We start from the raw sequence: 27,356 nt of genomic DNA, 5'->3' as shown, positions 1-27,356 counted from the left end.
TCAGCATGTCAGCTAGAGAGAAACTTATCTCCGTAGCAAGGCCGGGGGTGAAAGTAGACCTGAGGCTGGGGAAGAATACAAGCAACCAGCTGTAGCTAGGTCAGCTGTCCTCTATAAGAGGCTGCTCCACATGTGAAATGCATGGTATATCCACAGCCTCTTCACCATTGTCCCGCAGAAGTATAAGCATAAGGAAACTCCCCAGAACGTGGAGGGTAGTCAGGTATAACTGACATGACTGGAGCCGTACCAGATGTCGAGCAGCGCAGAAAAGGGTAATCCTTGAAGTCAATGTCGAATTCAGACGGGGAAAGGGATGCGAGGTCGATTGGTTCCACGAGCAGAGTTGTTGGAGTCGGCTGATCGAACACCGGTGCTGAAGGTGTGAACCCTGAAGGGCTGCGCACTTGCGCCATAACAGCTTTGTCAACTGAAGCCAGAGGTGTAACTAAAGTCAAAGTCGAACCTGCTGGCGCAGACACAGTCAAGACCTCTTGCACCTCTTTGGGGCCCACAGGTGCTCCAGGGGAAGGTGATTTCCCAAATATAGCGTGAAGGGAATTGTAGAATCCATGCATCTGGGTCATAGTCGCTCTGGCCCCAGAAAAGAGAGGGAAATGCTAGGTAGACTCAGGCCTCAACTCCTCAGCTAAGGAATGGTGAGAGGCCAAAGGCGGTAAAGTCAGTAACTTTTGCAACTTCGACCACTTACGTCTGAACTTACCTTGTGAAGTAGATGGAGAAGGACATCTACAATAATGACTCCTTGACCGGGCCCGCAATCGGACTTGTGTCTTATTCTGTCTTCCTATCAGGCCTGTCTTCAATTATTCCTTTATCTTGTGGGTTTCCTTCGGGCCTCTGTGGTGTGATGCAGAAGAGTTTTATCTCTTTCAAATGTCACCTTCACTTCCTCTTGCATCTGCCTCTTTTCACCTTTTAAGCATTTGTTTTCTTTTCCGAAGGGTCCTCACAGAGCGAGAAGCGCGCCGAGAACTAGATTGCATCTAAGTCTTTATTTTTTATATACCCCCCACTGCCTTCTCGTCAGGACGAGCTAATTGCTATCTTCACAGGAAGTCTGCATTTCTTTATTGCTTTCTTATGTTATCATTATGCCTCCCTTCAAACTCATATGGTTGTAGCGACATGAACCACCTCAGGATGCTTGTATTGTTCCCTTTATTAAGACTCACCCAGGTAAGTGAGGCTTAATCTCTATACAATAAAATTCACCCTCTAGCTAATAGCTCAGTTTTTTCCACACCCCACTTAACATTTGTTTTCTATTATTGCTTATTTTGCTCCCAAAGTAATAGTTTTCTACTAATGCAGAGGATAGGTTTCCCTTCTTGTTTTTCGTTTATTTGGAAAAGAACTGCTCGGATTCCAACATGTAAAGCATTTGTTTGTAGTATAAATGTTTTTGTAGATTATGGCATATGTAACAAAGTCTTTACGTTTTAAATGCCAGTTGAGCTATCAAATGTGGGTGCTGGTAATCTCTCTGGTTGGCAGTTGTAAATAGGAGATTTGTTAAAGGGGGTGAGATACGTGGATATTGTAGAATTAATCTCCGAAAGTAACCTAATCCCTCAATATTGTACAGAGTAATTTGCTATTTGTTTTTTATTTATGTGAAGGCAAGCTGCTTAGCAAGCAGATTCTATTAGGCTTAAGTTTGTACAAAGGTCTTTCGATGATTTACTAGAAAACATAATATTATCTGGATAAGTCAAGGAGAATGATTGAGAAGAATGCAATATTTGTCTCATGAGGAACAGAAAGGTGGGGAGAGCCCCCTGTAAACCAAGATGGAGTACCTTAAAGTGTAATAAACCTTGGGATATGACAAATACAGATTTATGTCATCTTCTGACACTAATGGGATCTCTGAGTTAAGTCAGTGGTAGTAATGTACTTCAAGTCCCCTAAACGCTCAGTTAATTCATCTATGTGCGGCAGTGGGTAACTATCAAACTCTGAAATGTTACTGGATGCCCTGAAATCAATAAATAATCAAATTGCTTGGGAATCAGTATAATTGGAGAGCACCACTAATTCCAAAAAGATTCTAGGACTCCCAATGCCAACATATTTTCTTCTTCTGTGGCACTTCTTCAACTCCCTGGTATTCTATACGGACACTGTTTCACAATTGTATTGGGCTCCATTTGCATGCAACTAAATATTTAATGAGTTTGCCCAGGTTCTTAAAGTTTGAAAATTACTTAACTGACCTAATATTTTTTCTTTTGTGACTCTTAAGTGTTCTATCTCAACAGGCAAATTCTTGCTACTTCAGGTTCTGAGATCTGATGACAGACAGGTGAGCCACATATATTTTTCTAAGCTATTTAGTCAAACATTTGCTTGGATTTATTTTTCCCAGTCATTGGTACCCTGTAAGTTCCCACTCTTTCTATCACCTTATACGGGCCTTGCCATTCTGACCTCAGTTTTATGGGAACTGGTGGGCAGTGATGTGTAACACAGCCCCCTGGCTGTAACAATTGTAGATTGTTTTTTTAAATTAAGCCTGTTAATGTGCTTTCTCCAAATTATTCTCTGCCATATCCCTTAATTTTCCAGTCACATCTTTAACTGAGTGATGTATTCTTGTAAGGCTGTCTTCTTGTGAAGTTTCCTCAAAATATTCTTTAGGAATGTCTAATATGGCCCGTGGCTTCCTTACGAGCAGCTATTCAAAAGAAAAAAAGCCTAAAATAGCTTGGGTTTGATTTCAGATTACAAACCATGATAACGGTAACAGTTCATCCCAATCCCTACACTCAACATTTTCTTCAGAGTGAGGTAGGGGCCCATTACAATATTCCACTACACCATTAGTTTCAGGATGGTATGTCAACATACAGAGTGGTTTAATTCCCAACTGCTCACATACTTGTTTCATGGGTTTTGTGCCAAGGAGGTACGTTGGTCTATCAGTATTTTCTTCGGGAAACCCATGTGGAAGCGCAGTCAATAACAGCAGTAGGTACAGCCTTAGTATTCACTTCTCGTAGTGGGATTGCTTCTGGATAGCAGGTTTTGTATTGTAGTTGATGATTACTAATACGTGCAAACACTGGCCTTCACAAGGACCAATAACCAGCTAGAATATTCTGCTAAGGATTTTAGGGTATGGACAACTAATGCGATCAATCAGATTGTACTCCTTAACTCTAAAACTAGAACTAGAACTTCTGCGCTCTGGTTATCAGAAGATGTGATAATTCTTAGGAGTCAGTGCAGAAAACAAGAGCAGAAATGGAGGCTCAGGCCCTCTGCGAAAGAAAAGATCAAGCACAAAGAATTGATGCACAGGAATAAGTGTCTCATTGTAGCAACCAAGTCTGCTCATTTTTCAGAAATAAATGAGGTCAGCTACCAACTCTCTCAAGGAACTTTTTAAAGTGATAGCCTTTCTACCACACCAGCCCAGCATTATTTAGGGAATTCACAAGGTTTTTGTAAGAGGGTGACAGCTCATTTTAGGGACACAATCTTGAGTCCTGCTTTACCTCTAAGGATGATGTTCCCCTGTTAAATAGCAGAGGAGGCAATCAATCCTGTTAATCTGCCCCTTATCCCCTTTTGAAAAGTTAAAGAGCTTCTCCTTCAATTAAAACCAAGGTCTCAGGATGACCTGCGCCCTCCCAGAGATGTTCAACTGGTTCCTGATCAGATTGCCTCCTTTCTCAAAAACGTTTTTAACCAATTTCTTAGAACAGGGATCTTTCTCCCTTCTTGAAGGGAGGCAGTAGTCACGCCCTTAAAGAGAAGCCTAATGGAAACCCAGAGGACCTTATCAACATGTGTTCTATTTCTTTGCTGCCTGCGAAGATACTGGAAAAATACATTAATCAGGTGCTGATGGAGTTCCTGAATATTCAAGATCTCTTGGATCCTTCGCAAAATGGTTTTCGGAGAGGCCATAGTATGGAACCTGTCCTGCTGGTGGCCACTGATGCTTTACGCCACCAGGTGTATCAACATGGATCTGCTATATTGGATCTCTCTGCGGCATTTGATATGGTGTCCCCTTCCCACTTGAACACAGACTGTGCCTGGCGGGCATGAGGGGCTACGCTCTGGCCCTGCTGGAGTCCTTTCTCATGAATAGGAATCAAACTGTGAGTTGGCAGCAGTTTCTGGTCAGATTCTTATTCACATTCTTATCAGCTGCCTTGTGGGGTTCCGCAGGGCTCCTCGCTCAGCCCAACTTTGTTCAATCAGTACGTTGCCCCTTTGGCAAAACTGATAAAATCTTTTAGGTTCCAAGTATTATCATATGCGGAAGACACCCAAATTATTATCTCTATTACAGATGACATGTGAGGTAGCTGACAGGTTCAAATGCTGCATGATTAAAATGAAAGAGAAGCGCCTAAAAGTAAATGCCAATACTGGTCGTTGGTGAACAAAGATCAGTATGGTCTGAATTGTGGTGGCTAGGGGCTTGTGCCCGACTGCCATGCCTGGGCACTGAAGCACAAAAGCTTGGAGTTACCTTTGATAGTGTCTGTCCTCTCTTTCGACTCAAAGGTCAAAAGGACAGTGAGCGCCTGTGTTTTTTATTATTAGAATCTTGATAAAGATCATTCCTTTTTCCATTTGCTGCATTTTAATATAAATAAATCTACCATCAAAACACTTCAGATTGTTAAAAATGGGGTTGTTTACTTGATCGTGGATGTCTCTAAACGTTGTTCAGTTAGGGATGGCATTCGGTCCCTTCATTAGCTGCCGATTAACAAGCGCATGACATTTAAAGCTTTGTGTCTGGTTCACACTGACCTGCACTTCCAGGGCCCGCTTCTCGATGGTATACTTCTAACAGACCGCTGAGGTCATCCTCTCTAAGGAAAGGTGCACCCCAAGATTTCATAAAGCCTGATGTCGAGGACAGATCTTTTCGTTAGCTGTAGCTAAGCTGTGGAATCCGTTACCTTTAGAAGTTGCTAGTATCACCTCCCATGCAGTTTTCCGTAATAAACTCGAAACCTGGCTTTTCTCTCTTCCGTTATGACTGGTGGATATTTCCCTCACATTTATTGCTTCTTTTTACTACTAGCGCTTTGACACCCACGGGAATAATGCGCTTTATAAATCCCAAACACAAATACATATACCCTTCAGTAGAAGAAGTCAGGGGTCCTACAATATCTGGTTGTATGCACTGAAAAGAGGTCCCTATAATAGACATTGTCTCAAAGAAACCTTGTGAGGTTTATATGTATTTTTCTTCGGATGCACAGGACATTCCTGACAAGTAGTTTTTATATGAGTAAAAATACCCGGCCAGTAAAAATTATTTTCATTACTCTGTAAAACATTTTCCAAACCTAAGTAACCAGCTAGTAAGTGGGCATAAATCAGTCCTTGATCCCTAAAGAAACCCGAAAGGTAAAGTGCTTGGACTGAATTTCCTACTCTGTAGAGTAAACCCTTATTTTTAATAAATGTCTGGCCTACCTTTGGAACTGTCCAAAAATTTCCTCTGGCTTGGTCCCGGGCAAACTGTAAGTGGGATCTAAAATGTCTATCTAGCTGCTAAGGTTCTAAGGAAAGTAAGGCATTTAGGTATATCCCTTTTCTTTCCTCCATTTTTATGCTCTCCTACTCTTGCTCTTTGACAGGGGCAGTTGGGGGTAAGTTCCTCCCCCAAAATGATGCTTCCTTAAGCTGGTCATTCCTTTCATGGAAGATTTTTGCAAGTAGAGGTTAAAAAAATGGGGTTATCAGTCATTAAGATCATCTCATCAGGAAGCTCTGGTATTACTCCTTCTTCAATATAATTCCCCCCCCCAGTTGATTCATTTACTAATAACATGGTAACTTCTTGTTTGTTTCGCTGAAGCGTAACATAATGGGTGGACTCAGGTTCTCATGTACAGTATATTCATTTTTGCAACTAAACTACTTCCAGTGGTTTCTCCTAAGGTCTCTGCTTTCTCTAGAATTTAGCCATATACTTTAGTCCCCTCACTCAAAACAATGGCGTCTGAGGACAGGGTTGCCCCCTTAGTAGGGTGAGTAGGGATTTGCACCTCAATTCGGGCAAGAGTGGTGTGCTTAAACACCTTTCCCACCCCCCAAGGAAGAAGATTTAACTGATCTCCCATTTTAGGCTCTGCTGTTCTCTGTGTACCTGGCGAAACTATTGGTCATTCAAATGGCAAGCTCAATATTGAGATGTTGCCTTAAGCACCATTGCCTGGCTACTGATAAGGCTTCCAAAACTGTTCTAAGTGGATTTCCCTCATTATCTCTTTCTTAGTTGATTGTTGGAGACATAAAAAGTTGTCTGCTCAGTCCTTCATTTTAAAGGACAGACTTCTGGGAGTATTTCTATGAGTATCTCGCACCTGTCTAAACTTGAGTCTGTAAGTTACTTTTTCTACTCCCTAATGCTCCAAGATAGAATTCTTAATTTCTTGATAAGATGTGGTGCCAGCTGGCTTAGTAGATTGATAAACGACATTGGTCTCTCCTGCTAAAAGAGGGGCAAAATAGTGACAACAACATTGCAGGGGCTAGTTACTGGCTAGTGTTGCCTGCTTAAAGTTTAAGAAAAAAGGTTTCCAGGTCCTCTCCAGAATTAAAGTTTTGTTGGGACACCACAGGTCCTTGTGGAGTCAGTATCTGACTATGTGACAAGGTGTTTTTTATTTGTATTTGGGTGTCTGGTGCTTGCTAGAGCGGAGTCCCCTGGTTATTAACAACATTAAGCTGGTGCAGTCCTGCTCTGCAAATGTCCAGTTACATTCTAAGGCCCACTACAATTTTTGCGGTCCCTCTAAGCATTGTTGCGCAGCATCCTCCATTTTGGCATTCATTTTAACTGTGGCCAAAGCTTTATGAGCACCTGACCCTGCGCCATGCATGGCTTTTGGCCGTAGGCTATACCCTGAGGCCAACTACCGATAGGGCCCACCTCCCTGCCCAATTAGGGCCCCAAGGCACAGATGTCCCAGGGCCCAGCCAATTATTAAAAGAGGGAGGGATACCACATGTCCCCCCTCCCTAGGCCAATTTAGGTCCTGGGGACCTCATCACCTGGGGCACGGCTATTTTTAAAAGAGGGAAAGGCGACACGCTACCCCATCCCCTGGTGCCCAGCCACTTGTACCTGGGTGCCCTGGCACCACCCAGGGCACCCAGGGTAAATTGATGGGGATCACGGGTGGAGCCTGAATTCACCTGTGGTCCCAGCCGACTCCCCACCTCCTGCAGAAGCTGGCATTGCTCCCACACGCATTGAGCTGTAAGAAATGGAGCTCCCTGCATGCAGGAGCAATCCTTTCCTCTGTTTCCCTGCCTGCATGACAGTGGGCAGGGAAACAGATGAAAACTCTGCTCCCAGCAAGCTGGACCAGTTTTACAGCTCCCATTTGCTGGAAGCAGAGTTAGTGTTTGCTCTCATTTAGCCCATGCATGGCCCTGGGGACCACCACCCCCCAGGACTGGCTCCGACTACCTCCCAACGTGCCCACCCTCTGGACGTAGCGGTTTGCTTTTGCTAAAGCAAACATAACTCCACTTTCAGCAAGCGGAAGCTGTCAAACAGCTCCAGCTTGCCGAACACAGAGTTTCAACTTCTTTCCCTGAACGCCAATATGTGTGCAGGGAAAGAGATGAAAACATTGCTCATACAAGCAGGAAGCTGCTATTTAAAAGAAAGCACCTTGCTTGTGGGGGCAATGGCGGCTCCTGCAGGAGACGAGAGATGGCTGTAACCGCACGGGCCTTCAGGCTCCCCCGTGGTCCTCATGTCATTAAAGGAAGTATTTTTTCTCTGCAGTTCCACCTTGTGAACTTACCTGATGAAGACCGGCGAGAAAGAATCAAATTGGCAAAGTTACAGGCACACAAGTCACTGAAGACATTTTCTCAATGTCCTTTATGCAGCTGTAGTGTAGGAGATGTACTATACATTTACCCCAAGACGTAGCACTTACGAATTAGCCAGTACAAAGTATTCCAGTTGGGTAGACATTTTTCACAAAGCAGTGTCTCTTATTGGATAAATAGCCATGGCACACTTCATTCTGACAAGATGCTCATTTCCCAGAAATAAAACCACAATGGGAAGCACTTACAGATATAAACAAAGCAGGTGCCCAAGTTCAACATCGACTTCTGCAAAGTACTACTCATCCTAATTTCTTCTGCCTGGTCAAAGCCAAGCAAGAGTTTTTTCTTTGCATTTTCACCTTGAAAAGTCATATGTAAACTTTCAAGGGAGTGTTTGCATCTTGCTTTTTTTAGAGCAATATTTCAAGTAGTGACTGTGATGAGTGAATTCTTTCTTTACAACTGCTGGTCAGAGCAAACCCCCTCCTGTGCGTGACACAGAGTAGGGTGGTTATAGTTAGACTCACATTTTAAACATACAAAGAAATTCAGCAGTTACAGTTAGAGTTACTTTAAGTAACTATAACTTTTGCCTTGAGGTAACTATAACTCGCGCCCTCGCCATGCGCTGCTAATTACCCGACATAGTGCAGAACTCATGACATCATCTATAAAATTAACGTAATATTTGCAATAAAATTTTTAAGAAGAACATTGTGCATGGCAAGGTCACAAGTTAAAGTTACCTTGGGACATGAGTTACAGTTACTTAAAATAACAAACTATAACTGCTTAATTTTTATGGTTTTGTGTTTAAAATGAGAGTCTAACTATAACATTCCTGTAACCTTTATTTTTCTATGTGAATATAAATGTTTATATATATTTATTTTTTCGCTTAAATGTAGTTTGTTCTTTTTTTATGTAAAAATAAATAACATTGGTATCATTTCCTTAGAAAGGTCAAAGTACATCAGCCACATTCATTTACAGCATTCATTAGATGGCCCTCCAATAGTAGACAAACGGTCCTCAGAACTTGTAAAGCTAAATTAATATATATGATCAGCCGCCAAGTGTTCCATTCCAAACATTATTTTTCAAGGAGGTGACATATAATAAACATATGTCACAATATACCAGAATATATATACCAGAATATGTGTCTAAATCGTGCAATGCTAATTTATTTAAACCAGTTAGATTTATTGGAAAACTGAGAAATTGTTAAAAATCAACATTGCCTATTCAACATGTCAGTAAATAAATAAGTGGCTAATCTGGACACAAAGAAGAAGACAACCTTGAAACCAAAGAGTATAATAAGAAAAAAAATTGTGCAAACAGAGCAGGATGACAGCCCATGAACTGACATATGGGAGGCCGTGTGCGCAAACAGTTGAAATGACCTAGCCAAAAAGTGATGTCAAGTCAGAAAGTAGAAGTAAACAAGCCATCATACAGCTGTCCCACAGTACGTTGGTAAGACAAGAGACAGAGGATGGTAAATTAGAAAAATAATCTAAGAAGAAAATAAAACTACCTTATGCTGAATGAAAATCAAATGTGTTGTGTCACTGAAAAACCGCCACTGGTCTCTATGGAGTTCTTGACTTACAGGCTTAATTAACCAGTTACTTACCTTCGGTAATGATTTATCTGATAGAGAAATATTTTAGTTGCAAATTCCTTTCCTTAGAATTTACCCCAGGAGTCAGACTGGATCCGGAGATTGTTCTTTGAGCATTACGCTTGCACGCCGGCAGGTGGCATCGGTCGACTCCGCATGCATTGTTGCTGTCCTGGTCGCCATGATGACGTCGCGGTCATTTATAGGCGCCAACCCTAAGCACAAACAGCAGTTTCTTTTCACAACGTTCCATGCCAGTAGCGCAGAGCCATGAAGAACACTGACAATGGTGCGCCAGAACTAGGGCCCTGAAAAGGGAATCCATGTCCTTAGAAATTAGTTCGCAGTGAGGGAGGGGATTGGCGGGTTGGTAAGGAATCTAACTAGAATACGTCTCTACCAGAAAAATCGTTAACAAAGGTAAGTAACTTGTTCATCTGATAGACTCTTCTAGTTGCAGATTCCTTACCTTAAAACCGATATCCAAGCAATACCATCCTCCGCTGTGGGCTGCGAACCAGATCATACTAGGAAGTCCTGCAGGACCAAATGGCCAAAGTAGCCATCTCTGCGGACCGGACTGTCCAGGCAGTAATGTTTAGTGAACGTGTGCAGGGATGCCCTTGTTGCTGCCTGACAGATATGTATATTTACAAATAAATAATATTTTATATTTCTTGATTGTGGTTATCATTTTATCAGGGTAACAGTATTTTCTTAAACATACACCCAGACCCGTATATTATTGATTTCGTATTACATTCTCTCACATCTCTGTACTTCTTATCAAATGATTTGATTGTATTTTTTGCCTACCATATTTAGATGTTTACTTAATTGAGTTATGGTGTGCTCCACTATTTTTGTTTTGAACCGGTGCAGATGAGCTGCAACCACCGCCATCACTTTTGTGAACACCGAAGGGGCACTGATAGGGCCGAAGGGGACCAAAGTAAATTGAAAGTGCTCATGACCTACCACGAATTGCAATTTGCGGCTGTGGGCAGGAAAGACGGGCATAGAGAAGTAAGCATCATGCTAGTCCAGCGCTACCATCCAGTCTCCTGGGTCCAAGGCAGCTAGGACCTGAGCCAGAGTGAGCATTTTGAAGTTCTCCTTTTTGAGGAAGAGAGTGAGGGCACCAAGGTCTAGGATAGGACGTAGAGCCATGTCCTTTTTGGGCACCAGAAAGTAGCAGGGATAACAAACGCAACCTACTTCTGGTGCATGGACTCTCTGTATGGCTACCTTGGCCAAGAGAGCTAGGACTTCCTCGTGGAGAAGTGCCAAATGATCCTCCAGTAAGCGGAAGTAAGACTGAGGCATGGGCGAAGGGGCAGTCTCGAAAGGGAGGGAGTAGCCCCTTCGGACTATTTGCAAAACTCACCTGTTTGTCGTGATGGATTCCCAGTGTGGCAGGTGATGGCGGATCCTGCCCTGAACTCGTCCAAGATGGTGGAACGGACTAGGTTTCGGAGGGGCAAGATGGACTTGGCAGACCTCTGGTTCCCTGTCTCATTAGCCCGAGGGATTCTGTGTCCCTGACCACGCATTGGCTGAGTAGCATGTGCGGCTTGGTGGCTGGCAGGGAACAGGGAAAGGACGCAACAGTGAGCCCCTCCCGTGACCACGAAAGGGGCAAAAAGCGGACTGTGTTGGGCAAGTGGCATCTGTGAGGCCAGGGACCAAGCCGTAGCCTGGGACTCCTTGAACTTCTTGAGAACCGAGTCTGCTTTGTCTCTGAAGAGATCTGTGCCATCGAAGGGCATGTCCATGAAAGACTGTAGGACATCCCCCCCAAAAAAGATGTCATCATCCAGGGGTGCCACCTCAAGGCCACTGTCGATGCCACTGATCTGCTCAGTGAGTCGGTTATGTCCAGTTCACAATGAATCGTGAACGTAGCTGCATGTCTCCCATCAGCAACAGCTTGGGAGATGATGGCCCGGGCCTCCTCGATGACCTCCGGCAATACCTGCGGGACCGTATCACACAATGAATGGGTGTTGCGGCCCAAAAGGCATGCGGTGTTCACGGACCGCAATGCCAGACTGGAGGAAGAAAATATTTTCTTCCCATGTTGACACTATCCGGGGGAGCGGAGGGGAATGCGCCAAAGAAGAAGCATGGAAAGCTCTCAAGTGTGGGGAGTTGAGAATTGGAATTTATGGACAGATGGCAGAGGGTGATTGTCCTATTCACAGGAGGCCCTGTGCTGGGTCTGGACCAAGTACCCAGAAGGACATCAGTGAGGGCTTCACTAAACGGAAGGAGAGGTTCCGAAGTGGAATCCTCAGGCTGAAGCACCTCTGTCAGGAGGTTAGTCCTGACTGCAACAGAAGGAAGTTCAAGGTCAAAGACATCAGCCGCCCTACTGACCACCATGGAGTAAGACGCTCCCTCTGCCGTTGCCATGGTAGGAGGAGAAAACATGCCAGCGTCTGGAGAAGTATCCAGACCACTAGCCTCGCCCAATTCCTGTGCCTAGTCCAAGTCAGGGTTGTCTAGCTGGTATTCCAAAGGGTCCAGCGTCCCATCCAATCCTTCTCCGTACTCTTTATAAAAAGGGTCAGAATCCACGTCAAAGTCAGATCCAGCTTCGAACAATGGCGTTCCAGCTCGTCGGGGATGAGGATTAGGTTGATGTTGATCGTAGGCCCAACTGGCATCAGGAGCATCAACTTCTTTGCTGGCACCGGGGAATGTCACATTGGCATGACCTGCGTCTCCACGCATCCGACAATGGATCCGGAGGAGCCCTCAGTGGCCAGAGCCAAAGCCGGAGGCACAGAGAACCTGAGGGGCCCTTATCTGATCCCCCAGGCCCTAAAGGCGCTGCAGGTGGGGGTCAGTCTGCCCAAAGATGAGGCGCATGGCCTCGTAAAACTCCTTCTGCTGGGCAGGGGTGGCTCTGTCTCCCAGGAAATTGGGGAGACGCGGAGTAGACCCAGAAGTAGGCTCTATTGACCGAGGCCTAGATCGCCGATGCTCTTCCTGCGTCACATCTGCCGAGTGACGAGTCGAAGAATGTTTGGCCTTCTTTGACCACTTCTTCTTATGACCCGAATGTCCCGAAGATTTAGAATGAAACAATGAAGAGTGGTGATGACTCCGCGAGGAGTCTCATGAGCTTACTCTTGAATAAGACTGAGAGCGATGCGGAGTCGAGCGCCGGGCCGCCATGAACTTCACAGACCGCTCCCCCAAAGTTGTAGGGTTCATGGCCTAGCACACGACGTGCAGATCCATCAGCAACATCATTCGTTGACAGGAGCCACACAGTTTTAAATCTGGTCTTCCGTGACATCCCTCAACGCACCAAAAAGTAAAAAATAACAACAAAAATGTCAAAGTTAGTCAAAAAATGACTAAGGGTAGCTCTTCTCCACATCTGTGCGTGGCGCGGAAAGAAAAACACTGACTTCAGCGCGTTGGGTGCACCTATATATGACTGCAATATCATCATGGCGACCACAACGTCAACAACGCATGGAGAGTCGACCAACGCCACTTGACGGCGCACAAGGGTTCTGCTCAAAGAAAAATCTTCAGGTCCAGTCTGACACCTGGAGGAAATTCTAAGGTAAGGAATCTGCAACTAGAAGTCTCTATAAATCTGGATGTGGTTGGAGAGTTATTTCAGAAAACAGTAATTGATGTAGAATAGGGTCAGACTACAAATTTGAAGAAACATAACATAAAACAGGAGATATAACAATATGTTAAAAATATGCTATAGCTATAGCACCAGTGGTAAACCTATTACAAAGGTGAAACAGAGTGAATCGAATTGGTCAACTGAGCAGATATCGAGGTGTCCTTGAATCACTGAGCTCAACAGGTAGCAGCCTAGAAAAAGATGAAGACGAGAGAATGGGGAGGTGATAAATAAGACCAGTAAAGATGATTATGTTGGAACTGTAATGGGGTAAAGACAACAAAAGAGTTGATAGATTCCAAGTGAGTCCAAATATACATAAATGAATAAAGGATAACAATAAGAATTAGTTTAAATTACCATTATGGGGGTGTGTCCAAGATGGCGGATGGATAAGTCATGTCTTCTCGTCAATTGTCAGCCTGCTGCTGTTCGGGCTTGCCGCCCGCACCCCCTATCCAAAGCTTGGGTCCTGGGGTGTGGTGCTGCGATGATAACTTCAGTGAGCATTCCAGGTTGCCAGCTGAAGAGCCTCAGACCCCCTGTCGGGTGTGAGCAATGCGATGGAGCCTGCCTGAAGACTCCAGAAAATGTTGGCAGTTGGGGAGCACTGAGAGGCGAGTCAGTGACAGCTCCAGTGTATCTCATCCTGGGCTAGAGCTACATGTTGCCGGGAGGTGCCTGCAGCCTATGGAGGACCTGGGGGCCCTCAGACTTTGAGCTGGGACTGAGAGCACTGCCCTGGATTGCAGCATGTGGTGGTTGGAAGAGGCCTCATGGAACGACGAAGTGGACGGGCGGGGTCAGGCAAAACGGAAGATGTCAAAGTGGTGGCAGTGGGGCTGGGCCCAGCCCTGCGCTGTGGAGCACTAACAAGACCACCTAGCACCACCTGCGTTAAGAGGCTGGCGGAGGGCAAGCGGTCACAGCATATTGGGGTTCATATACTGCCCAGAGAAAGGTGAGGACATTGCCCTTGCTGTCTCACTCCCGGACTGAATGTTGGAAGCAGGCACCTAGGGATCTTCCCTGACTACTTTTTTGGTGCCAGCACCCAACATGGGAAAAAGAACTTGCTTTAGAGACGGGGTGACATCGTAAAGTGCTGCTGCTGACCAGCATCACCAGATAGCCCGCAGTGCCTAGACAGAACGCTTTGGCCTAGAGATAGGCCCTCTGGACCACAGCAAATAGAATATGAAGCAAGACCTGGTGTGCTGATATCTTCTTGCGATGCCACTTACGGGTGTGGGGAGTGTTAGTAGATTGATTACTGCGACTGGGCCTCCCCACTGCGCTGAGAGAATGGCCCAGGCTATTGCAGGGGGACTTGGGAGGAGGTCTCGGCTCGGCACAAGTGAGCTATTGACTGGGGAGGAGAACCTACTGAGCCTACGGCTGTCGCCTGGGCCCTGGTCTGAATCCAGCCACATGCGCACACTAGCACAGAGAATGCTCGGCGGATGTAAGTGCCATTAAGATCTGCTGTGTCTATATATCAGGGTCTGCAGCTAGCTTTGGACATCCGGGTGCAGTGGTGCTAGTCGACCTGGGTGTCTTACGCGCTGCACAGTTGGCAATGGGGGCGGGGGGCACCTATAAAAAGAGTACAAGGGGGGACTTGGGGGAAAGTTCAGGGGCTCTCAACAGTAAGCTCGGTCGGTGGAGGTCCTGGGAGCAGGAGAACACATGTTGGATATCGTGAACCTGGGTCGGGGAGCTTGGGGCAACAGATTTTGTCGTCAGTGCTCCTGTGTCAAGGCACTCACTGGTCTTTGGGGGACCTGCAAGAAGAGGGGCAAACAGTGCAGCTGGATAGCTCTGGATGATTCTGTAATGCTGACGTCCCTCAACGGTTAGTGTTCGGATGCAACGTTGGAATCTGGACTGGACTTCAACAAGCCTTGATAGCTGCATGGTGTAGGAAGCTGGCTCTCTATATGGTGCACTTAAAAGAAGTACACCGTGCAGAGAGTCTAGTGGACCTCCGACTGGTTGACAGAGGCAAAATAAGATAATACTAACTCTCTATTTTGTAGTAGTGTGGGCAAGCATTTAGGCTTACAAGAGGGCAGTGCTAAGCATTTGTTGTACTCAGAGGCAATAAATGAGACACACACTCAAAGAATAAATCCAAGACCAATTTAGAAAAATGGCACTTCTTTCTATATATGTTTTGAAACCAAGAACTTTGTTGAAATGTAAGCACTGTTTTTTATATAAATTTTTAGGTAAGGAAAACGTTCAACCCTGTGCGACTTTACGTACAATGCAATTCTATGGAAGGAAAAGTCGGTAATGCATAAAGGTAAGTATAGTCGGTTTCAGGGGTTCACCTTCAGGGTTTGTAGTCACAGAGGCCTAAGGTCCAAAGTGCTATCAGCAGTTCGTAGGGAGGTGCATGGGTTTCACCCGGAGCAGGGTGCTGGTGAAGTTGCAGCTGGGTGTGCAATGGCAAGGGAGGGCCACCTGGAAACAGGCTGCACCAGGGTGGCCTAAGGACAAGACTGAGAGCTCCCAAATGGAGGGCTTAGGTAACGGGGGTTCTTGCAGCAATTGGGCACATCCAGTTCTCCAGTACCCAGGCCGGGAGCTCAGGTGCAGAGTGGTTAGGGTGGCTGGGCTGGTGCGCAAGGACGCTCCTCGCAGTTAGGGTCCAACAGCTGCCAGGGGCAAAATCAAGGCTCTGGGCCGCTCACAAACGTGGTCTCAGTGGTGTTAACAACCCTCAACGGCTGCTTGGTCCTGGTGCAGTGGTAATCCGGAATTAACTCTTACTGTTGGTTCAGGGCGTCCGTTACCCTGGAAGTTGGTGCTGCACAGCTGCGGGTGGTGCGGGTGTCTTCACTCTTACAACCGTTCTGATCCTGCAGAACGTTCTGGTTTGTCAACATAAAGCAAAAGAACATGGTGACTATCTAATACGTCCTTTACTGATATTTTTGCTTTCACAGAATGGCAACTGATTATGAAATAAAAACATTTAGTCAAAAATGCAAGCAGTGCTAAAATGAATAAAATTTAATAATAAAACAGATCGTGTTTATTTAGGTAAAAGGGCACAGGCCTGCAAGCCGAAGCCAAGCTAAACTCCTGTACCCAGGCAAACTAAATTGGATCCACGACACCCTCCCCATTACGGAAAAGTAGGGTGCTAAGTCCAAAGTCTAGAAATGCTTTAAACTAAATATAAATGGGCAGAAACGGAAAGGCACCTGTTCCATCAGCAGGCATTCTATATCGAAAAAGGATAGAATGATAGGCCTGTAAGGGTGAGGCCCAAAGGGCCATAGTCTGAGCATGTTGATCTGATGGACGATGGCTTTCCAATTTCGAAACGCAAAGGTGGAATAACAATACTAACAATGGTGGGAGTGGAACACGGACGGAAAAAGTCTGAAAATGGTTTTCACCCCGAGCTCAATGATACATGACCAGACCCAGCATCAACAATCTAACAATGGAGTCAATGCCAATGCGCATTATCAACAAGAGGAGCAGTCACTACCTCGTGACTCGAAATACTTTTTCATAGAAAAATAACTTCCACACTTCAGGACCCAACACTATATGGCAGGAGAATTGCAATGCATGTGTATTTACAGTCACACGTGCCATCAAGCATAGAATGTTCCACACAGGTTACGCTCCAATTCGATATGTCTCAGGTTTTGGTAGGCCATAGAAAACCAAGCTGCCCTCTAAGGAAGCCCTTCCCATTGGTGTACAATGGAGTGCCACTACAGACAAGTCAGTAAACCACAGACTTTTCCTTTGAATGTACACTAATGTTAGGAGGCCTACCCCATGTACATATCGAATCCTGCAGAGTCCCCTCAGAGCCGGGCTACCTGTTCACAGTTACCAGGCTGCGCAGGACTGGAGACTCCCACGTGCACCACTTAGAAGTGTACACATGTGTAACCAGCCACGTGCCCCTTACCCTTTCTGCGTTACATCGGCCTTGCCTCAAACAGCAGACACTGGTGATAAACACATGCAGTCCATTTATCATGAGTTTACGGAGGGTGAGTCTGTAGAGATGAATCACACCAGAATTGTGTTCTTCACGGTTTATTAATAAATCATTCCTGGTAAACTCGACACACATGTATAGGAGACGGGAGGTCTCCTGGCTCTCTCCACATCCTTCTCCCAACCACCTCCCACCAACGTTCTCCCTCGAGCTCACTGTTCTCGTGCAGCGCGATGGGCTGAACGCGCACATCGCGCTGCACAAGTGAGTTCCATCACAACAGAGTCACAGATTTTGAGGCTCATCCACAGTAAACTGGTTACATATCAGGTGGTCAAAAAGCAACAAATCTGAGGGCATTTGATGGGCAGAACCAGTTTCCTTACATTTCTGATCCATCGGACATACTGTTTTGCCTGGTTAATCTGTCTGCTCATGTGTCTTTTACTCTGGGTAGGTAGGTTTCTATTAGTGTTATGTACCGTTCTAATACTTTGTCCATACCTCATAAACTAGGCTGTACAACATGAGATTTTGTCCCAACCCCAACCTTCGGAACCCCTGTTTGTCGAATGCTGAACACCAGCGCTCACTCCAAAAAAAGGAAAAAAAAGAAAAAGAGAGCGAGATAAAGAAAAAAAAAGAGAACTCCGAACCCAACCACTAGGTGGCAGAATAAGTTACAGCAAATGTCTCTAGAACGAGTAACGCTGCAAAACCCAATACCTATCAATCAATGGCCAACTAAATTAAATTCACTTTGGTTAAATTAGAAAGAATAACACAACACATGTATTTGTTTAAAGTGTAAACTGTGTATGTTGAAATAACATCATAGCAGGAAACAATGAGCCATAAACTGGTAAAACCCTAAGTATGCTTGTGTACTACTCATGCAAAAGTATCTATCTGATTTAAACAATTCATCGCCCATGAGGTCTATATTGCGAGGACACAATTACAAAAAACGAAATTGTGGGTAAACATATTTGCAAAACAAATGCGGTACCACTGGATCATCATTTCAAGGACAACTATACATTGGCACCGATGAGCTCACAGACCATGGCTCATGTAAACATGGACTAATCTACTACACATCATTTTTCACTGGGGTCTTAAATATCGCGAAGGTTTTCTGTGTTTTGTGAAAAAATTATGACCTTACAAATTAACAAGGCGCAAGAAGAAATAAATGTTGCAGGCTCTTGAAAAAAAGTGGTGAGCTAGTCTATAAGTGAGCTATCTTGAAGAATGAAAAACCATTTTAGGTGACTGAACAGCAATTATGTCAGGAACACCTCCGGATTAATGTACACACTGCAGCACAGGCAGAAGTATAAAAAGCTGATAGATGGAAGGGGAGAATAGATAATAACACAGAGCACCAACTGCAGCTCCAAAGGAACAGGCAGAGCAAAAATTGACATATATCGAAAGACTAACAGCTTTATACGAACAACACATTATAAAAGGCTTGAATTTGAGTGCACTGGGTTTTATAAATACACTTGACATATCAATACAAATGCTGTATGCAAATAGGTAAGGGATGATGTTGTCCTATAATGATGGAAACTTAAGTTATTGTTATCTAACATGCTTTTAAACTATTGGTACAATATTTCCCTTTTGTCTTTCCCATAGACCAAGTTGAAAATGTTTGGGATGGATATTTTCCTAGAGAAGGAGAACAACTCTGGAATACATTGAAATGTAGTATTCTGCAAGTAAGTTAAAAGTTTAAGGCGAAAAGATTAGGTGGTGAAATGAACCATTGTGTCTGTAACTTTAATATTTAAATAAGAATAACAAGTACAGAAATACAAATAATAGGAATGTACTTTAAGAAGAACAAAACATATGTAGCCTTCTACAAAAGTGCCTTTCTGCAACGTAGGGTAGCTGAACACACCATTCCTTTGGTCAGACATTTGTCAACCTTTCTTATAGCAGGTCACACTTTTTCAGCACCATCATCAACAATGCATACTTAATGAACAAGGTACTAGATCGTTCACAAATGAGCAGATGAACATAGATGTCAGGTTTTTGGAATTGCGGACAGATCTAATATCTAAAAGCGGGTGTGTGACACTTTTGGAGGCTGGCCCTCTATGTAGTGTACAAAAACCAAGGACACTATGGAGAGAGTCCGAACAACCACATGTTAGTTTTCAAAGGTAAAAATCAGACCACCTAATGCTCTAATTTTTAAGGTAGCTGGTCGAGCACTTAGGCTAATCCAGGATACGTGCTATGTATTTGCATAATTTTTAAGCCCAAAATCTTTAGAATAGGTTAAGTACTTTTCTTGTTATGGCTATAAAGTTTTAGCAAAGTTTGTCTTTCTGTGCGTAATTACGCACCATTGAAATCAATAGGCAGTCACTTAAAAAATGCACTAAAAAAGTACGGTTGAGTTACCAGTCTCTTCTTTTGTAGGATGGTCGCAGTGGTCTGTGGGCACCTTGTGCCTGCTGGAGAGCTTCAGGCAGCTCCTGGTTCCGGCGGGAGCAGCGTTGGAAAAGCTCTTGGCACAGGCACAGGGCCACCTGGATGGGCCACTTGGAAAAGGAACTGGTTTGCAAATTCAAAGTGGTGCCTGGGGGTCCCCCTTTTGGCTGTCAAGGTCCCAAGGGCTTGGGGACCTGGGGCACACAGCAGAACCCACGATGCAAGGTCCAGGGCAGCCAGGTGTAGGGCATTTTAGAGGTCTTGGATGCTGTGCGCAACGAAGTCCACTGGAGCTGGAGGTAAGTCTCTTTGGGGGTCGCCTGCAGGACAATGAAGGCACTCTGGTCGAAGGTCCTGGGTGTTCCTGAAGCCCCTCGACTGGGGCTTCCTCCTGATCCTTTGTTAGCTGTGGAGGAGCTGGTTTTATCCTGGTCCGATGTCAGCTGACCAGGACACAGGGTATTGCTCTATCTTGGCCACTGGGGGTCGCAGTGCCACCAAACTTGATACAGTTGGGGGGCGCTTCTGGACCGTCCTCTGTGTGTCATTGGTTCTAGCTGTGACTTCCGGTCGCAGAGATATCAGCGATTCAGTGAAGTGTCCTTCACTGGTTTCTTGGTCCTTTGCAGTTTTCTTTCTTTTCTTGAGTGGTGCCTCCACTCAGGAGGGAGATCTGGGGTGATCCTTGAAGCCTGGAGGTCCCCTGGGTTTCTTGAGGTCACTCCGGTGTTCAGCTCCTCCGCTGTCACGATTGTCAGGACTCTGGTGCAGCAAGCAGGGGTCTTGGTGCCTCTTCTGGTGCAGCAGGTCCTCAGTTATCATCCTGGTGGTTTCTCTGGTGCTGGTATTCTGGTCTTGTTGAAATCCTTTTTGAATCTAAAATCTTGGTCTAGGCGAGCCACTAAATACTGAATTTAGTGGGCGTTTTAGGGGGAACCTGGTAGTGTTCAAAGGGACACTTTCCCTTGGGTGGCTACACCCACTACAGTGACCACTTCCTGTAGGAAGGGTCACTTCCCTAAACCTCATTGGCTGTTTTCCTTTATTCCAAGATGAGAAAACTGAGATAGAGGGTCCACTTCGCATGCAAGCCCTTTAGGGGTGGTGCAGGCTAGGTGAGGCCAATCCTCCTACCCTTTGTGTGGTTTCCTGCCTTTGCTCCCTCCAAGAGTGGGGGTTTGCAAAGGCGGGAGGTCATATGCTGCTAGCAGCAGGCTGTGGGAGTCGAGTTTCAAGGGCAGTAGCCCTTTGAAGCTCACTGCCAGGGCAGTGCACATTCCTGAGGGAGGGGGGGTTAGCTCCTCCACCCAGGATGGGCTTTGTTCACAAACCAGAGACGCAGGGCTCTCTCCCAAAGTTTGTGTATTGGGTGTCTGGATGTGGCAGCTTGCTGGAACCAGTCAGCAACCATACCAGGATAGTTGGTTTTTGCAGGGGGCACCGCCAAGGTGACCCCTGGGTACATTTTATAATAAATCCAGTACTGGTACCAGTTTGGATTTATTATTCTGAGTTGTTTGACACCAAACAACCCAGGATTCAGAAAAGCCATTATGTAGCTGGGAAACTCGTATTGACCATTATCCAGCACATTTATGAACATGGCTGCTCTGTTCACTCACTATGTCCCAGGTTTGGCAAGGACACAGTGGGGGCATATTGCTCATGCAATTATGCCCTCACATATAGTATGGTGCACCCTGCCTTACGGCTCGAAGGCCTGCTAGAGGCCTGACTTACCCATAACATATGCAGTGTAGGGTGGACAGGGCACACAGAGAGTGTGCCATGTCGAGTTTGTATTTTAGGTTTGCACCAGGACACTCAGTCTGATATGGAAGTGCTGGGTGCACCTGGATGCATAGCTCTGGAGGGTGGTACAATCAGTGTTGCTGTCCTCAGGGGCTTTACCCATAGTACCCGATGCCCTGGGTACCTAACTAACTTTTACCAGGGACTTATAACTAGAGGTGTATCTAATCACGTTTACCATGTTTTAGGGTAAGAACACTGGCACTGTGACCAGGATCCCAGTGCACTTCAGTCCAAGTTGCATTCAGAAACCAGGAAAAAGGTGTGTGTGTGTGTGGGGGGGGGGGGGTTACTGCAACAAGAATCCAGTCTCTCACAGACACACCATCCTCAGTAATCTTTTATGTTAGTTGGGTCTATAATGAAATTAAACTGTTCTGAAGAAAAGTGAACTGTTTCCGGAAAGTCACTCCGGTACCAGGACAAGAGTTCATCTTTGACTTAATGTCAGCTATTTTCAGGTGAAGCACTGCTCACTATCTCTAATGGCTGGGTCTGTGGTTGTAGGCATAGGGGGGGAGTAGGCAATATTAGGTCAGTAAAATATCAGCCCCTTCGATCATTCTAGCTCAATCGATAGATTTTCCTAAACTTTCTTTAAATGACTCCACAAACTAGCTTAACCCTTTTTAAATCATCTCCTCCATTTAACTTTCACAATTCTGTAAATGATTCTGCTTTCTTGTAGCACTAAAGTTAACGATTTATTGCTTCCTCTTTTCTGTAATAGTTTCAGTTAAAGAAGTAGAGAGTTCTTAAAGAGATCTAGCAAGTCCGAAAGTGTACATGCTGAATTTTCAAAACCCTTCAAAACAGTAAACATGCAGCACAATTTCAGGAAGGATACAGCACCAATATGAATTGGGGATCTAGGAAGCATCAGACTTGCAGTAATTGGTTTGACCGACAGAGAGGTGTATGTGATAGTCTCTCAAGGGTCTAGTCTCATGGTAAGAGTCCAGTACAGCTGCTGAAATATTAGATTATGTTTATCCTCTCCGTAGGCACTAAAGTCTCCCTTCAGAAAATTATGAAATGTACCCTGAAATAAAGCACAATGCCTCGGATGTTTATAAACATTAAGACACCATGCTTATCTTGGAAACATTTCGCAACCAGATATTTAAATGAATTACGTAATCTTAACTACATTTGCGAATGCTCTTACTTTGCAACTACCAACCCCATGGGTATTTAATCCTCTATTATCCATGAAGATTGTATAATTGGGAGGAAAACCATAACTTCAAGTAGTGTTCTGTGTTAAAACCGGAAATAAATTTACGTTCTACCCTGTTAAAAGTTCAACCCTATTATTTTTTGACTACTGAACTTAAATTACTAGCATAAGATATATGTCAGAGGCTAGGGTTAAGGAAGCTGCTATTAAAGGAGAAGACTGTTTGAGCTGCAGCGTTAATGATGCCCACCTGTGAGAGTCTTATCGTGCATTAATGATGATCTCTATATCGGGTTTTGAGTGGGAGAATTCCCAAAGCTCCTATTGCGTTATCAAGTTCAGAATTTCAGTGTTTGAAATTAAGAGGGGGGATTTCCTTGGTATTTTATATTTGCTTGAGAACAATGCACAGTTCTCCAGTACTGCTCAAGCACTGTTAGGCTCACTACGGACATGTATGCAGAGGGTTCAGCTACCATATGGGGAGTGAGTAGTTGGGGAGAGGGAGGTTTCACATCTGCCTAAATATAAATGTAATAGTTCTTGAAAAGGCACTGATCTTTCCCTAGGAGGTGGCTACGCTGTATGTTTGATAAAATAACGGGAATGAAAGAATGTTAAAAATTAGTGAAAAAAAAAAAAAAAAAAAGCTCAAAGATTAATAATGAAGAGCAGAAAAACGTGGACCTTAACAATTCGGTCCGGTTCACTAGAGTCACAGCCATTTAATTTAACACAAACGAGCACTTAGCAGCAGAAAACTTAAGTTGTATATAGAGAGGGAGATCGTTTGACAAGCTCCCTGTGGTCCTTCGTGTCTGTAGGGCTTCATCGTTAGACATGCAGAAGCAACAACCTGTCTGTGGCAAAGTACATTGGCAGTACCTTGAAGGAAAACTATGGCTTCAATGCCAGCGTTTTGGACTTTCAGTCAGTTACAAAACCAATGCAATACACTACTTTTGTAAAGTGCAATTACACTTATTGACTCTGATGGTCCTAGGAACTGTGCATTTACATTGATAGGCTCTCATGGTCTATGAAGCTTAGTATTTCTTAGCAGGTATTTTAATGGGACTTCAACTGCTAGCACTGACAGGCGGTGGCCATCATTGGTGGGGCCTCCTATATATAAGGAGCCTCACCCTGTCATTCACGCTGGTTATTCCACAGATTTTGTTGTGTGAGGAGCAGTTTGCAGAGCCTCTCGCTACTCCCTCAATACAAATTATAAACAAGCATTTACAATGCAACGGGTCTCACGTTTGCTCATGTTAGAGCTGATCGCGTTGTAAACTCCTAACCCGACTTTTCACCTATCGGGCAAAAGTGCATTTATGTACATAACCCGAAAAAGTGAAATTAACTATGTAAAGCGCTCGACTTCTGCCAAGCGAGATCACGCTCGTAAATTAGAGAAAAAGAAGTCCACGAGCCCGATGGAAAACAGCGAGCCTTGCATGTTTTCTGTACTTGGTCGCTGCGCTCGAGGAGGGCTAGCCACCGGAAAAGGCATGACGTATGCGTGCCTTCGACTAATGAAAGCAAGCAGATTTTATTCCGCAAGCCCATGAACCAATAAAAAACACTGACGTGAAGTTGACAGGGCTCCGAGCCCTTTTCTAAATACAAAAGCGTCTCGCTGCGATACGCATGCACGAGCGCATGCAACCCAGGCTCGACCCTAAAAATTAGATATTGTGACATTTATACAGAGGAGTATACATAAGATAATATAAGATACGTTTTCTAAATGAGAAAATAGACTGGTTCACAAAAATAAATAAAAACTATGGAAAAACATTCATATCTTCCATATCACAAAAATATAAAAAAATATGGTTGATTACCACTAAAACTTCTATTCCTCAATAACTGTTTTAGGAACCATTTTCTAGGGGATACATAACAATTGCAAAAAAGTGAAAAATGCAGTGTAGACTGTCCCCTCAACAAATGGCCAATGCAATCCTTTGTCCCATACACCTATATTTGGAAAAGCTACCATGTGATGTACAACAGCGACCCTAAAGTGTGTCACTATATAAGAGGGTCTTGTATTATAATAGATATCAAATATCGAGGGCATGCCAAAAGTATGGTAAAAGTCCATATAACTTTGAACAGTCAGTTTTTGGTTTTCTATTGATTCCGTCTGCACCTCTCCATGCTCCAACAGCAAATATTTCAATTCTTTTTTTTCTGGAACAACCCAATAGGCTCTGGATTCTCAAAAGATGAAGAGACACTAAGTGACTGCAGATTATTTCTTATATAGGCTAACCAAGGTTAAGAGCAAGATAGTGTTTAATATTATCTTAGAGAAGAATTATCTCAGGCATAGACCAAAGTGTATGTCAATAAAGAGCAAGCTTTATGTAACTACAATCACCAGATATGTGATTCAAAATTCATTATGAGTAATATATGCTGAAACGGATTGTGGGAAACCTAGGAGTCGTCTTAAGAATTTGTTCTCTTGCCATATTTCTATTCCATATGTAACGGCGGAGAGGGACTTACTTTTATAACAGCAAATGTTTCCTTAAGGGGCTTATTGCCTAACTTTGAAGCCAGCCTAAATACAGCTTAATTTCTAGAAGCTTAACATTCCTCAGATGTTCCCCACTGCCTCAGACATCAAATGGAAAGCTTAAATATGAGAAGGTGGCCACTCCCTTAATTTGCACTCCATTTAAAGTGTGGATGCGGACCTTATGTTTTCCCTTAATTTAATACATTTTCATTCCCTCTCTTTCATATAAATGGTAAATTATTTGATTAAACTATGTAATTCATTAGCGGCCCTGGGCACTAGGACCGCATCATCTGCATACAGCAATATGGGAACATATGAGAAGATGCAGATCTTCAATTCTAGGTGACTCTGAACTGCAGGCCTAATTTAATTAATCTATGACATTAATATACAGTGATAAAAAAGAGCATGGAAACATCCTTGCCTTACCCATCTCTTTACCTTGAAAGGCCTAGTACATTCACCATTCGGTCCATAACAGACTCAAGCAGTAGCCCTCTCACACTTACAAGGAATTTAATTAACATCCGAATGCACTAAGAATCTCAAATAAACCCTAGACTCTAAGAAGATTAAGGCTTACCTCCTGGGTGCTGTAATCACTGCAGAGGTGGGAAGAGTGGACCCAAACATGTAAAGAAAGACACTGTGGTATGTAACTTGTTACAAGGTTGAGTACTACTAAATGCATAGCAGTACGCTTGAAAATTGTATTTTATTTGATGAGCAGTAATCATCTTTTAAAGATAATAGATCACACTGATGTAGAGCCAAGGCTACAGAGGAGTAAGGAAGTGGTTTTTTTTTTAGGAGTCATCAGCAATTAACAATTTCTTCTCTTTCAGATCTCCATCCTGGTTGTTCCCTCCCGAAACCATTTCACTTGCCTGGGCACTCCAATAATCTGTGCAATTACGGCATTCAGATTTGGAAGTACCTGGAAGTGGGCGCTGAAATCACTTAGCAAGTCATGAGAAACTCATTTGCAGTATGACATTGTTAGCGGTGTGGATTCCAATCATAAACTGGAAACAAGGCAAAGTTGTGTGCAATTTGAGTAAAGAGTCTCAGTTATACTTGGAATTATTAAACTTGAAACTACAGTTTCATCCAAATATCAACAACCCATCAAGCCAGCTAACAAATTATGTTAGAACGTGGCAGCCACAATGTAGTTTTTCTTATTAGATTGACTTTGTCTTCAAGTGACATCGCCACTCACTAATCCTCTTAAACTCACATGGGATGCACAATAAATTCATGCCTAATGTTTTTCAAAACTGGCCAACCTTTTCTGCATGTTCCCCACCTCTCTGACTATTTTCTGGTGTTCTGAAAATGAGTATATCTGATGCTGGAAAAAACATGCTCAGAGACCAAGATCTAGGCCAGTAACAATAAACGTGTCCTGGCTGGTTTGCGAATACTCTCTCTTCAAGGTCCATCTCCAGTATTGCACAAACATACCTAAGGTGTAGTCCTTTCAAAGACCTACACAAATTAGAGACGAACCAGACACAAGCAAATTTGCAACCATTTGGCCATGCAAATGATGTGGTTCAAGGAGTAAACATTCAATAGTATTTCACTGAAGGGGGCAAATTTACAACTTTATACTTGCTTAAAAATATTTCCTAAACCTAAAAATCACTAAGATAACATTCCTTCTTTACTACGTTGATAAGTTGTTAGAACATATCAAGCAGACTTTGTAAACGTAAGCTCTAGAACTCCAAAAGAAAAGTGTCTACCTCAAGAAAAATTCTAAGCTTCAAGGAAAAATAACCTCTTTCGGAGGTAATGTAGGAAATATTTATCCATGTTTTTCGTCATATTAATTAAGTAATAATAATGTAGTTCACCTTAGAAATGTCATTACATCACAATTAGGCAGACATAAAAAGCCAGAAAAAACCTTTCTACGTAGGGCACAGGCTACAGTTTGAAGACTTTTGGAGACTGAAACATAGATATCTTACCTGAGCTGAAAAAAAACATCTTCATCCACAAATCCAAATGTGTCATGTAGTTTGGTGACTACCCCTGTAAAAACACGTTGCTTCTGCGGTGCAGTTTGTTGCTGATTTGACCGTGGAGCTGGATATGAAACTGTTATCTGTGTTGCTGGCTGACATGATGACAAACCCAGACTTGTGGACAGTGCTACTGCTGGCTGAAAAACAAACAAAATTACCTTCAAAATTACAACCCAAAACATATGGAATCATTAAACTGCTATGACCA

General features: G+C 43.9%; 1 protein-coding gene across 4 annotated transcripts in view; it reads right to left on the bottom strand.

Annotated features, from left to right (window-relative positions):
• The window catches only part of CCAR1 (cell division cycle and apoptosis regulator 1), a 1,667,827-nt gene that overhangs the window by 1,297,220 nt on the left and 343,251 nt on the right, over positions 1–27,356 (bottom strand). For all 4 annotated transcript variants that reach the window (XM_069240502.1, XM_069240501.1, XM_069240500.1 and 1 more), the window contains one exon: positions 27,092–27,285. In XM_069240502.1, the coding sequence (XP_069096603.1) occupies positions 27,092–27,285 (194 nt within the window). The remainder of the gene's footprint in view (positions 1–27,091; positions 27,286–27,356) is intronic.

This window comes from Pleurodeles waltl, chromosome 6 (genome assembly GCF_031143425.1).
Source record: "Pleurodeles waltl isolate 20211129_DDA chromosome 6, aPleWal1.hap1.20221129, whole genome shotgun sequence".
NCBI classification, from domain to species: Eukaryota; Metazoa; Chordata; class Amphibia; order Caudata; family Salamandridae; genus Pleurodeles; species Pleurodeles waltl.
Note: the sequence above shows the minus strand (reverse complement) of the source record. Positions and strands in the feature narration are given on the sequence as shown.